General features: G+C 36.9%; 1 protein-coding gene across 4 annotated transcripts in view; it reads right to left on the minus strand.

Annotated features, from left to right (window-relative positions):
- Positions 1-601: 601 nt before the first annotated feature.
- Positions 602-14223, minus strand: part of DCDC2 (doublecortin domain containing 2) — a 55536-nt gene continuing 41914 nt past the window's right edge. For all 4 annotated transcript variants that reach the window (XM_008502279.2, XM_030444876.1, XM_030444873.1 and 1 more), the window contains exons 10-11: positions 4271-4618; positions 602-3041 (exon numbers count right to left, since the gene is read on the minus strand). In XM_008502279.2, coding sequence (XP_008500501.1) covers positions 2934-3041; positions 4271-4618 — 456 coding nt within the window. In that variant the 3' untranslated portion in view covers positions 602-2933. The remainder of the gene's footprint in view (positions 3042-4270; positions 4619-14223) is intronic.

A 14223-nucleotide genomic window follows, 5' to 3' on the forward strand; every position in this document is an offset into this window, starting at 1 on the left:
AAATAGAACCAAAGCAGGAAAACAAGTCTTAGAAATCCTCAGAGTTGTTGCATACAAACTTAAAAAGTTACATTATATAAGCTTAACAAAATTATGTATTTCACTTGTAAAACTTACTTAAGCCATCACACATGGCAAATCCAGACAGAAACACTATTTAGGAAGACCATCTGAATGCTTCTTGTTTAATTTCTACTTTAACATCAGAATTACTATGCATACACTACTTTCTCTCTATAAAAGAACCTGATACGAAATTCATGTTGTCAGTGTTGCAAGGTGAATGATAAAATAGTTGTAATTGTATTTCCAAAAAGTCTGAGTTGCTATTCCGAAGGAAAATATTGTGTCTTTTTGGAAGAAAACAGAAGGGAAAATGTTTTAAAGGCTGAATAACACTCATAGGGATTTCATTCATGGGGATGAATGAAAGAAAATTATCATATTAAATTCCCTAGAATTTAGTTAAAGCTTTTTAATTACTCTTTTTGACATCTGTAAGATTTTAAGCAAGGAAGATACCAAACATTCAGGGAAAATGGAGGAAATGACAGAAACTGTTGTCAGACGGGAGCTATAAATAAAAAGCATCTTTGGTTTTTTGTTGTTTTTTTTTACCTCAGTTTCTTTTATATATCTTTTTCTCAATACAACATTTTTATACGCACATTCTCCCTATTAAGTATCTCCATCAGATATTTTTGCATACATATCAGATATGTATGTAAATTTAAATTCACACTTTTGAGGATGAAGAACAGCTCAAGCCATAGTCTGAAATAATAGGACAACAAGTAGAGTCCTGAATTTGGTAGACCATTAACTTTTAGCAAAGAGCCAATTCATGGTTATGTCAAAGGAGGATTACTGTTATTTGTGTGGATTCAGCAGTACATCTAAGAGCACCTTTACCTGTGAGCAGAGGAGCGATTCAGCTCTGAGTCAGCAGAGAGGCAGCATCAGCCAACTTCTTGGTCAGCTTTTCACAGAAGGTTCAGCAGGTAAATTCTCCTAAGCTCCTTGAGGAGCCAGAGCTGCTTTCTCTGGTTGGTTAAGTATTATTTGAGGGCTTTTAATGCTACTGTATGTATTATTCCAGGCCAGGATTAACTCTAAAGGTACCTAGAGGATTTCTGCCTGTCATTTTTCCTCACTGGCATGGCCAGTTATTGGATTCATTTTGTTCTTGGAAGCACGGGAGCATTGGTGGTTTTTTACTTCTGCTTAACTTTAAATGTCTTCCTAAATCCCAATCAAATCAAATATATTTGAGCACATTGTGTCAAACAGAAGTAGTATACACACATCCTTAAGAGCTTGGCTCAGGACCTTATTTTGAACTAATCACAAATGCAATATTTCTTCAGAATTTTGTCAAAGGACACACGGTCAGACAATTCAGGGATGTTCTGTTCTAACCCTGTTCCTATGGATTTTAACATAATGGTTTCTAGACTTATATTGCCAATACAAAGAAACAGGTGGAAGGCTCTCTAAACATTTCTACTCAGTTGGAAAAATACACATAGTAGTCAGCAGAAAAAGTGAAGCTGTTCATATGAGTTTCAGTCAGGACAAATGGTTCTTCACATTCCTCAAACAGTGCTTCAAGTTCACTTTGGTCATGAACATATTTTTTGTCTCAATGGCATGAAATTAAAAAAAAAAAACACCCACATTTAGATTCTCATAGTAATAACTTACCAGCATTAATGACAAAGTAACCCACTATTTCTTCTGTATAATTAATGAATTATGCTCAGAGCTGTATTCCTGTGAACTACATATTAATCTCATTACTAACAGAGAAACAATGTGGGCAATGGGACTGCTGTCATTAGAAGAATTAATATTGTGGATCGATGCTTTTTTAATAATGCAAATTAAGCCACAGCCCATCAGGATCCAACTTGCTCAAAAAGGTGATGATACATTTCCAACCATTAAGGCTACATACAGGATTCATAAATGCAGCAATAATTTCTGACTTTTACAGAGAACTGGCAGGTTCATTCTAACATATTTCATATTAAAATAGCCCCATTGACAGCAATGGTTTCATGGCAATTTCAGTCTGAATTCAGGCCTATTCTTTTTTTTTTTTTTTTTTCATTAATGAATCAACTTTCTCATAGGCTGAGTAACAAATCCATCCAAACTCAACTTTTGAAACTACTCTGTTTATATATTCTTCCTTTACTTTTTTCCCCACTACAGTATCAAACCATTGTTTACTGAATTGGTGCAGGGCAATCAACAAAACTTCTTGCTGTAAATGGGAACAAACTGCAGGACTGTAGGCTTTCTCCATACATTAATATTATGTTAAATAAGTGCTATTTATGATGTAAAACCTAACAATTCTAATTAGGATTTCAAAAATCTACTCTTTAATAACATTAGCACTGACACCTCATTACAGCACACCATTGTTTGTGGGCATAGGTCCATTAAGTGAGGAATATATTCTAATTATATCTTAATGTCATGTCTAGACATCATTTTATATCATGTGGAACTTTAACGGAAAAAATACATATGTCTTCATTAAAAAGTCAAAATTCATTCACTTTTTTGTTTTTCTGGAACAGTATAACTTTTGTAGTTATTCTAATGAATATTCTAATGGATATTCTAACCATTTTATATGACAGAAAAGTTCATTTGTTTCACTACAGCTACAATACAGTACTCTTGTATTTCCCTTCCCTCAAATTCTACTGGAAAATCTCAGTTTTTAAAAATAATTTGATGTATTTTTAGTAACTACTAATGTTTGTTTTCTACATCGTTCTATATGGCATTATGATTTCTAGACTCAATATATGGGTACTTAACCTATCCTCCCATTATAAATTATCAGTTACAAAAAATAACATGCTTTATATTTGAAGTGTTATAATATTTAATTTTCTGCTCATATTTTTTTCTGTCTATGCAACTGCAGCATAGTCATTGCTCTGGTAATTTTTTTCACTTTCTTGTGGACTGGTGATTGTCACCCTTGGATTTGTGGAGGTTTTTTCAAGATGGGAATCAACCTAAAGAAAAAGGACAGGTAGTGTTAACTTAACTGAGTAACAAAGATTTCAATTTATTTTAATACAGTGTTAGCAGTTCATACTAAAATTTCCACAAGGTATTCTTAACTTGAAAAAATGTTTTCTGAAAGTGATCACATCAACACTTTTATTTACCTTATACTTATATACCTTCCAAAAGAGAAAGTACTCAAATTAGAGGTTCCCCACCACCACCAGTTCTTTCATCAATCATCCAGTTACCACATCCATTTAAAGTGAATGCTTACTCACTTTCTCCACTTCCATAAATAACTTCAGCTTTTCTAAAAATAAACAAAAAAAATCAATATATCAAGCACAGAATAAATTCAGTGCCTGAGAAAATGACAATATCATGTTACTCAGCTCTCCTAATTGAAAAATATTCTTCTGTATCCCAGGGAAGCAGAAGAATGCCCAGTTGCAAGGTGCAAGAAACCATTCCTAGAGTCACAAGAAGCAGAGGAACAGTCCGGTTTTCAGCAGCCTACTGGCAAGGATTATACATCAACTTCTGCTTCTGATGCTCAATAATCCCATTCTTCCTAGTTTTGGATTCTCTTCATCAAACAAAACATTTAATTTTCCACATTTCTTTCACTGATCTGACCATCAGGGGTAGTCCACTTTATTTTTCTGGGCTGCATGACTCCATCTAAGCCAGTAACATATTACCATGTCTCTGAAATTAATGAGACATCTGGTTTTAAAACAACAGAACCCCTTGCTTTGTGGATCTTGTTTATCTCCACCATCTTGTTCAGTTTCTAAGAAAAGGAGATGTGACTGACAAAGCATGGCAAATGCTCTTTATGAAATGCAGCTCTGTAAAAATCAATAAAATAATGTGGCACTGAGGTTTTACACACACCCTTTTGTTCTGTCATAAAGGACAATGTAGTGTGGATATATAATGCTTATGCTTTTCTGAAATTGCAAGGGGTTTTTACTTTTTTTTTTTTTCAAAATTCAGCATGCTCAGATTCAACAAATAACAAGAAAAATCTTCTTTCTCAGTTGGAGGGCATATAATTATTGATGTAACTGATCTATACAACTGGAAAACAGCATTTACCACAAAGTGAAGTTCTTATAAATGCTCTCAGGACCTTATCAGGAGATACTTAGAGGCCAGCTGAAAAGCTTGAGGCTGAGATGAATGTGGAACAAGAATTTTAAAACATCAGACTAAAAGAATAAACACTCACCTGGTTCTGGCTGTCAGAATTCTCTTCTTCTACTTCTTCTTCAGGCTGAAGATCACCTTTGTAGTTCAAGGGCTCCATTCCCCCAACATTTTCTTTATTTTTCTTACCATTTAAATGGTTACAAGCTTCTTCCTCTGCTTGGTCAACATTCTCTGTTTCTTCTGCTTCAGCTTCATAATTCTCATACAATTTCTTCTTGTTTTTTTCTACTTCACTTCTTTTTTTAACAGTTTCCCCACTTTCCTCTCCATTCATTTCTGGATATTCTTCCTCTCTTTTATATGCCTCCTCTCCCTTGTCATTTTCCTCTTCTGCATTTTCTTCTTCATCTACAGTTTCTGCTGGCCTCTGGTGAAAGGAAAAGCAACAGCATTATGAGGAATTCTTAATCAGAACACTACATGCAGTTCTGAAACATGACAGACATCAAAATCACAATTATGCCATTACTGGGTAGTAAGTGTGATACTTTCAGGCTTGTCTAACATGGACAGAAAATTATTCTCTTTTACTAACTTCCAAAAATGCACTTATTACCAAAATGTACTAAAATAAAAATGGTTTGGTGATATTTAAATATGTTTTACATTGGGTTAATCCACTTGACCATACTAAAAAAACCCACAGAACAACCCTAATGTGGAATGAGTTAAATTTAATATAGCAACAGCTATTTTGTTCCAACTGTTCCAAGTTCTCTGATGTTCTAGAATTTAGGATGTACCAAGTCCTCTTGCAATAAAAATATCATACATCATTAGCCCACTAATTATTTGACAGGAGCAATTTTACCTATGAACTTGGCTACACCATGACAACCAATCCTGTTGTGCAGCCCTTTTCCATCAACAGAAAAACAGCAAAAGTAGATGAGTCAGCCCTACTGGTCACTTCCATAACATTATTCCCCTTCCCAGAGGCCCCTCTGTAGGCTGGCATGGTTAAGCATCTGTTTTTTCCTGCACAGATTCAGACCAGCAGACAGGAGAAACAAGATCTTGTCCCATACTGAAGAAGAGTGAGCAGAAACTCACTACAGATAAAGCTGCTAGAAGCATCATGTCATGACAACCTGGAAGACTTTTTTGTCACTTGTCTTCCAGTGACAGCTTTGACAGTTCACCTGACTGTTCAGGAACCCAGTGCCCCTGCTGCAGAGGTGGCATGTACTTGTCCCAAAGTCTGAATGAAATTAAAGAGAAAAAAAATCCCACAGGAGTGACAGGGTGCCTGCTGCCCACACAGCCTCATCAGACTCTAAATCTAAAAAAAGTAAGCTTAGAGCAATAGATTATATCTTAACCAAAAGTGTTTGGAATTTTACTGTCATTAGCAGCTCCTTTATGCAGGCACCCATCTGCTACAGACCCATAAATTAAAAAAAAAAACCCAACTAGTTCCCTCGCTAATACTAACATTTCAATAGAAGTCTCATCATCTTCAACATATCAATAAAAGCTATTCAAGCAATATCATACCAGCAATTGATTTAAGCCTCTTGATGAAACATCCTGCTTTTGCTTTGATATCCAAGTAGCAACATAAGACAACTTTGTTATGTCAGCGCACAATACCAAAAAGACACAGTTTCAAAATTAACAAGTTATTGCACTGTAATAGAATGACAAATTACTAAAAATATTACATGGATACGTTACCAGGTAAGTAATGTCTCCATTAAAAAATTCTGAAGTACTGTACCCTCTGTGTGTTTTTTATTCAAGCCTTCCTGACTCACTTTCATCTGATAACATCAAACTGGTCTCATTATCACTAAAATAAAAATTAAACAAGCCAAGTCTTTACAGTCACCTTCAAATGAAGAACTATCCAGATCAATCTTGAGCCAGCTTTGGTAACCTCTAACACGTAAAGAGAGCAAAGAAACTGTAGATCCATAAATTCTCAGAAGTCTCCTGCTAGTCTTACACACGTGACCTACTAATTTGTTTTCAGTCTGCTAAGGAAATTTGCAGCTCTGGATTCTGACCAGAAATAAGGGAGGGTGGCACAAAATGCTAGCTAAAAGTAAGTTGTTTTGGTTTTGCTTAATGACACCTCCTTGCCATGACATTACAAATACCAAATGAAGATAGGGCAAGAAAAGAAAGAAAGTAAACACAGGCTCTGCCAGGTAACTGCAGAACTAATCAAAGGTATTATTATTTCCAGCTTTGTGTTACTGTGTGATGATGGGTACAATCAGAAGGGCTCTCTGCCCTTATCTTACTTTAGTATGAGAGCTCATTTGGACTGCAGAAGAAGTCTGAGTAGACTTTAGACCATGGTGTAAGCATATTTATCCTAATGCATCTGCTTCTACTGGTTTCACTGCAGTGGAAGCAGCCTTTGGCACAGAAGGACAGGGGACATCCTAAGATGCCACATCAGATAGACTCATGAGACCTTATCTGTCTAAAATAGATTTGGATGCAAATTTTTAAAGAGTTAAAACTGAGTAACAGAGAAGATAAATACAGAATTATTGAACAATACCCAGAAAATTGGTCGTTGCTAACAGGGATGAAATAACATTCAAATTTCAACTAATTTAACTTGACCAGTCAAGATAAATGGCCTGAAAAATAATGCTAAAAATAACAGTAAAACAAATCCCATATAATACTTTCACATTTGTACAATTTGTACACAATCTGTACAATTTTCAAGATAGCTGAGCATGGTTATTACAATGGTTATTACTGCCACAGACAAAAAATAAGAAGTTGTATTTACAGCTAATAATTGGAAGGCAAAATGCATTCTTCATGTAATCTCTCTTCAAGCTGAACTGCATTAGAATGCACTTTCAAATGACTTAAAATCAGCATGGATGAAGAATGAAAAGACATTCCACAAGGTAGTAAAAACTTCAGTGCAGTGTTGTTTCCATTGCACAAAGTCATAGGTAGGCTTTGAAATGTGATTATGACCACAGTCAATGCACTTCCAAATGCACAGCAGCCCTAAGACAGGACTGTAAGGAGGGAACTGAGGGCTAAAGCCACCTACCAAATCATATATTGCTCTTAACATTAAACCATGTACTATTTTCTGCCGAGATCTTATTGATCGACTAGTTATGCATAAATTAGCATTCTCTATGTTAAATGCATCTTCTTCACTGAGATCCATATAATTAGCAAAAATTTGATTTTTCATATTTAGAGAAAAAAAAATGTTTATGTGCATATATGTGTCCAGGAAGGAAAACTGAAAGGAGGAGAAAACCAGATTTTTTTATACTCCAGTGCTGTACATGCTTAACTTTGCCACCGGGAAAAGGTCCAATTATTTCAGTGAACCTAAATAGTGAGCTAAAGCCAGCATTAAAGTGCTTGCTGGATTACGGTATAATTCAAATTCCCCAGCAGTCAATGAAAAGTTTTTCACAGAAGTTGACACATTCCAGCCATCCCCCCATCTACCACCATACAAAACATCTACTATGATACATCAAAATTAATGCAATTCGTGTTCTCTCATGATTAATTAGGGTGGGTATACTGAATGCAAAACAGGAATGCAAATTCAGACACAGATATCCTTTTAGAAATCATCAGACTAATTTCTAGAAGTCAGCAATGATCCTGTATACTTAAGGAAAAGCAGTAGTGTTTCAGTCCTAGTTTTTAGATTTTCATCAGTCACCTTTTCAAAACCCAAGAATATTCCTGGTAGGATCTTCCTATGTGGAATGCATTGGCTGGATGGCCAAGACAGATGTGGGACTCTGCTGCTTTGCCCTGAACCTAAATCAGAGTTCAGCTTCCAGCCACGGTGTTGGTTCACAGGAAGTAATGCAAATACATTACATTTGGGATTCCTGTAGAAGCTCAGGGCATCTCACATCTCCAGGCCTGAGTGACTGATATCTCCAACCAGTTTATAATGCAACTAAATGAACACAAGCATCAAACATTCCTGTCAACATGAGAGATTCTAGGATCATATCAGAGAACAAGGGGTGCTTCAAAAATTCGTGGTTGGGAAGCACCCAACCAGTTGCAGCCCAGGGTAAATAAACATGTATCCTGCAACAAGGTACAGGATAAGTGTTCCTGTGTTTAGTTCTATATCCACATCACAAAAAATACAGAAGCACAACTTGAACCTGACAGCAATAAGCATAGGACCAGAGAGGCAGGAGGTAATTTTCAGAGAGAAGTAAGTGACTTTTAAAACAAGGGACCTTTCACCAGAAAGGCACTGACCTTCATTGCTCCTATAGTCACAACTACTCTTAGTAATTTCATGTGGTTTGTAATTTTGCCTTTCATTTCATTGCAAAAACATAGGAAGTAACCTCCTTTCTTGTACTGCTGGTTACATCTTTTAAGTGCAAATGATGCTTTAGCAGTTTCCTATTGAAATAACTCATTTTCAAGATGTTTCTTCATGACTGTGAGCACAATTCTTTCTTTGCCTGTCACAGACTAGCAATAAAAAGACTCACTGACTTGTACATGTATATTGAAAGTCATATTCAACTACAGGCATGTAGAACCACTTAAGTCATTCCCAACTTCATGCTGGAAAGAGGGACCTAGCCTGCCTTCTGGAAATCTCCTGACTTAGTAAGCAGGTTGTTGAGGAACAGTAAATTTCAGTTTGCATTCAAGAAGCATGATTGCTTGATGGTATTTTTAATCCCAGCAAAAAACAGTGTGTTTAAAAAAGAAGGATGTGTTCTAATTACACTCATCATGCCATCATTCATTAAGAGCTTCATTACCAAATACCATCATCATTTAAAAGCAGTAAGTCAGGAAATCTTCAGACATGGAAGCATGTGACTTCTTTTCCTGTAGGGATGCTAATGCAGCCTCTCAGAAGGTTTGTACATGACTGATGCTAGAATATGGAGAAGTGCAGTATCACAAATCACTTAAGGCAGAAATTATTTTGTTCCATTAATGTAAAACATAATTCTGCTTTATTGAAGTAATTTGGAAATGTTTATTTGGCTAATGGTCACAACAGAGAAACAATGAGGTAGACAACAGAAATGTAAATGGTCACAAATACCAGCATGAATACAGCTCACAAATACAGCATCAGGAACACTTAAATTTGATTGCACCAAGCCTCTACATAACAGAGCAACCCCTGCTCCTACCCAGTGAGGAATGCTTTGCAGCAGCACTACACTCATTCAAACAGCAAAACATTTTGTTCCTGAACCAGAGAGGGTTGCTAAGTGACAGCAGCCCTCTTCCACATCCTTTTCAAAACCCAGGCTCTTAAAAACAAGCAAATGTATACAGTTAAGGGCCCATCAGTTTTACACCTCTCACTTAGTAGAAGTGCTGTTGTTCCTGAAGGCAAAAAAAAAAAAATATTCCCATGACATTTAAACGCCAATCTTTTTGTGAGTTAAGATGCATTAGTTTTCTTTTTTTTTTTTTTTTACAACAAATGCAGCATCTGAGTCCACAGACTCCTAATTTTTTGTAAGATCAGAGCACCCAGAAGTCTAACTAGAATGAAAGGAAACTATGTAACTTCAAATGTAGAAAAAACAGCTTTTCAGACTCAGGTCCTCATCTTCATGGTGTGGTAACTGGAAACATGCATTATTCCTTAATCACAAAACAGCCATGGCAGAGAAGAAAACATCTGATCAGATCCTTACTATTTTAACATGTAACTAAGTCAACAATATTTTTCTCTATCTATTTCACTGACAATCACATCTAGTTTTTCCATATCATTTTGCATGGGGACATTAAAATTTGCCTGAATTTCACACCGTATAATACACCATGATCTGTTGGAAAAGCACTCAGAAAGTGCTACTGAGGTTGCAAAAATACAGGAGTGGGGTTTTTTTTCCCAGAAACAGGCTCTTCTACAGTGAATGAAAAATGGGAAAACTTTTTTCAGTGTTATCAACACTGGCTTTACAACAGAATTGCATTTGGAGGCTTTGCTCAGAAGGAGGAAAGGCCCTCCAAGCCTTGGCCACACTGGACCTTAAAAAAAATGGTCAAACCTTCCTGCTAAAGCTCAGTCATCCAATGCAGAAACTGAGGAAAGGTCTCTTTTCTCATTCTGAGATGCAAGGAACCAACCAGAGTAAGCTTCCCTATCTCACACAAACAATAAAAAAATTACATGTAAATCAGTGGAGCTGAAAGAAGAACATGAAGGGGGGAAATCTTATCTGCTGTCTTGTCAGCACTTAAAATCCAGAAGGCTTTAGTTACAGCTGCATCATCTGTAGACAAAATTGAGCAAAAGAAATTTTGAATGTATTCCTTTCAAATCCCACTTTGAAATCCTTACTGATGTGGTGAAAAATGTTTCCTCATGAAAAGTTCTGGCTTTTTAAATCAAGGAATGTCTCTTCAAGCATCAGACTGTGTTAACACTGGATCAATGCAAACTTTAATATTTTGCCTTCAGCTACAGGGAAGATGATAAATACTTTGTGCTGTTCACTGAGGTGAATCTTGGGCCTATAAAGGCAAATATATATTCCGTAAGGAAAACTGCAAATGAAGGGTGCAAACTTTCTGCTACTGATGATATACTCCAGCTACAGAGAGACCACATAAAGGAACTACACAGTCTCACATCACAGCTGAGGAAATGGGGAATAATGAGTGGCATCAGGACGGCATTATTAAGTGAATTTGTCTGAATAACAGAAAGCAAATGACTACTCAAAGAATCAAGAAAGTGAGCAACTACAAAAAATGCAAATCAATGTCAATTAGACAAACGAATCATCCAGTGATTTTTAAAAATAAACACAGAAACAGAAAGGGTGATGGGGATGATTAATACAGAGGGGGAAAACATATAAGCAAATAGATAAATAAAAAAAAAAGAGATTAATTCTACATCACTTACATCTTAATAGCTAGTGTCATACACCTCACAGCAAAGGAGGATGGCATAGCAACATGCCTAAATTCCCTGTGGGTATCATGCACTGGACAACTTCGAATCTCATGATTAACCCACCACTCAGGGGCTCAATGTGGAAGCAGAACAACCATGCTTATGGAGCTGGATAAACCAATGCAAACTTGCAGTGTTATTTCAGTACCGTTCATACCAACTACTGGTTTTGTATTTCCAACATATAAAAAATAAAAGAAAAAGGGTTGCTCTGAAAGCTTTAGAAGTTAGAAATTTTTTTATCTCTGAAAGAATTACTATGAATATATTTACATTATTATCAGCAAACTCAAAGTAGCACACCTAATTGTCATTTCAAATAAGAAACTTGTATTGTTTTGCTTCCTTGCTACCAAGAACTGCAGTAAACCCACCTTGTTCCCTTGTTATTTGCACAACTGATTTCACAGTCTGTCATCAGTTCCCATGGATGTTGAAGCAGTGATGTAAACAACCAACCTGCAGTTAGTCTGCATGTCAAAAGGAAAACTTTCCATGTAGTATTTGGAAGCTGAAGTCTCAGAATAGAAAAGAGGAGGGTCTGGCTTCAAGCAAAACACTGATTTTTTCTCCTTGATGTTCAGTTACAACTGTCAGCTAGTCTGGAGTAAGGCAAATCCTGTTCTTTTAATGTGTTCTCAGATGGCAGACAGCATTTTACAGAACAGGACATAAGCGGGTGTCTAGCCAGTGTTACACTTTTAGTTAATGGCTAATCTGGCATTTGTTCAACTGTGTACTTCACATGGCAAGACAGAGAAGGTGCAAAAAAGAAAAAAAGACTAAGCTCTGTCTTCACCACCTCATTTATATGGCTGATGGAAATGATAGCATATCAGAAGTGTCAACATTCTAGTGAAAGCTGGCATGTAAATATTTATGAATTATGCAAGACAGTCAAGGTCTGGTTGGCTGTCCTTTTCCATATTTCTAGCAATACCAGAAACTGCAGTTCAGAGAAGGAAAAGGTATTCAGCTTTACATCACAGAATTTAAAATTATTTAAAAGGTCATTAATTAGAACTTGAACATGTAAAATGCTAAATGCTTCCAAGATCTGAGTAACCTCAGTTATGTGTGAATAAAAATTTCTCAGTGCTTTTCAGAAGGACCTAGCTTCTTGCCAGATTACCTTGGAAACAATACATGATGTTTTAAAATGAGAAATAAACCATGGCTTGAGTTGCAATATATTTTAGTGCTTTGTTTGGCTTTTCACAATATGAAAATCAGACTATTAATAGTGCTCATGGCTGATTTTTTATTTTATTATACCTCACAAAGACATCTGCTTCCAGTTCCATGTCAAGGTATTAATACGAGTTGATAGCAACTGAAAAATCTGAGGACAACACATGGGCTTTGGTACATGGTACCATTAGAGGTGTCAAGCAAGTTCCAGAGCTGCAAGCTTGCCAACACAACTAATCCTCTCTGGCAAATGTATCACCACAGCTACCATGGTCAAGTTCAGAAAAGGCAGTGCAGAGCTCTCCCCTCCCTAGCGACAGTCACCACCTTCTGGCTGAGGCAAACTGGTAGAGCTGCTGCTTGTACCATGTCCATGGAAAAATAAGGTTGCCTTCTCCAGGGGTCTTTGATTTCATTTAAATCACAGTCAACCTAAAAACTAAGTCCTGACCACCCATTTTACACCATCAAATTCTTTAGGTGACCCAGAGGAATTCTTTAGTCTTTCAGAGTCCAATAAACAGGCTAGTAATTTCTAAATTTGGTTATTATGCTGTCAAGACCAGGGCAGGATAAACTTCAGGATGTCATAAGAAACAAAGATTAGGATAACAGGTAGTATGTTCCTTCCCAGTGTCAGTACTATCAGTACAACCCAACACATCCTAATTATCATAACACCTCATGAGAACTGCTATTACCAAGGTTGATGAGCCTAATGGTGTTCAGCACATAAATCTCTGAGAACAGGGAAGGTATTTGGTGTGACAAGTCACAGCTGTAGCACTCCTTATATAAGGGACCAGAACAGCCAGGCTCTTGCCTACTGCAAATATCTAATTCTAGCATCTTGAAGAATAATGTGTGTAAAGTAGCTAAGGAATACTCGGTCCAATTAAAGTGAACAAATCACTGAGAATGATCCTTCTCAGAAAGGGCAGCTTAAAATAAAGTGGAGAAATCCAGGTTTGGTCTTCATATGGCTATGTTGCCATCCTTCAAAACCGGTACAGCAGCAACTTCACCTGTGGCTTTTGCTAACATACAGATCAGCACTGCAGGCAGGAATTCAAACAAAAATATACCCCCTGAGCTGTGCACACTCCACTTTGGAGGCAACTGCTCTAGACGTCCTCGAGATCAATACCCTGCTGAACCATCTTCAGAGTAAAAATACATTTCTTGAGGTCCTGTCCAGTTTAGCTTTAAAAATCACTGAAGAAGATTTTCTACCTTCTCTGGACAGGAAAGTGTTTAGAGTTCAAACTGCTGGCATTTTTTTTTATATGCAATTTTTATTTTCCTTGCTGCAAATTCTGACAATTGCTTCTCTATAGCTCCATTTGTAGCTGAAGGGACAAATATGGTCTACCTTGTCCTGCTGAGCCTTTAAGGTGAAACAAGCCCAGTTCCCTAAACTTCTCCTTGTGTCACTGGCTCTAGCCTTCTCAGTGTTTGAGTGTGTTGCTGTGCTGGACTTTCTCCTGTTTGTAAATACCTTTCCTGTATCAGGAAGAACTCAAAACTGGACAAAATACTCCAGCTGCAACCTCAGAAGTGCCAAGGCAAGGGAGAAAATCTGTTATCTTGATGTGCTCTCTGTCCTCTTACAAACACAGCCTAGCCTGCACAGTCAACCTTCATCCCTGAAAGGGAGTAAGTACTACTGACTCATCATCAACTTGCTGGTCAAAAGAGCTGCATGGCCTCTCCTGCAGAGCTGCTCCTTAAATTAACCCGTGCCAACTGTACCAATGTCCCAGGTAACCCACTTCATACTTCTCTTTGTGGAACTATATGAGGCTTAAGTCAGCTCGTTCCTTCAAGCTGCTAAAATTGCTCTGAAAGGGAGT

The sequence above is a fragment of the Calypte anna genome, chromosome 2 (genome assembly GCF_003957555.1).
Source record: "Calypte anna isolate BGI_N300 chromosome 2, bCalAnn1_v1.p, whole genome shotgun sequence".
Taxonomy (NCBI): domain Eukaryota; kingdom Metazoa; phylum Chordata; class Aves; order Apodiformes; family Trochilidae; genus Calypte; species Calypte anna.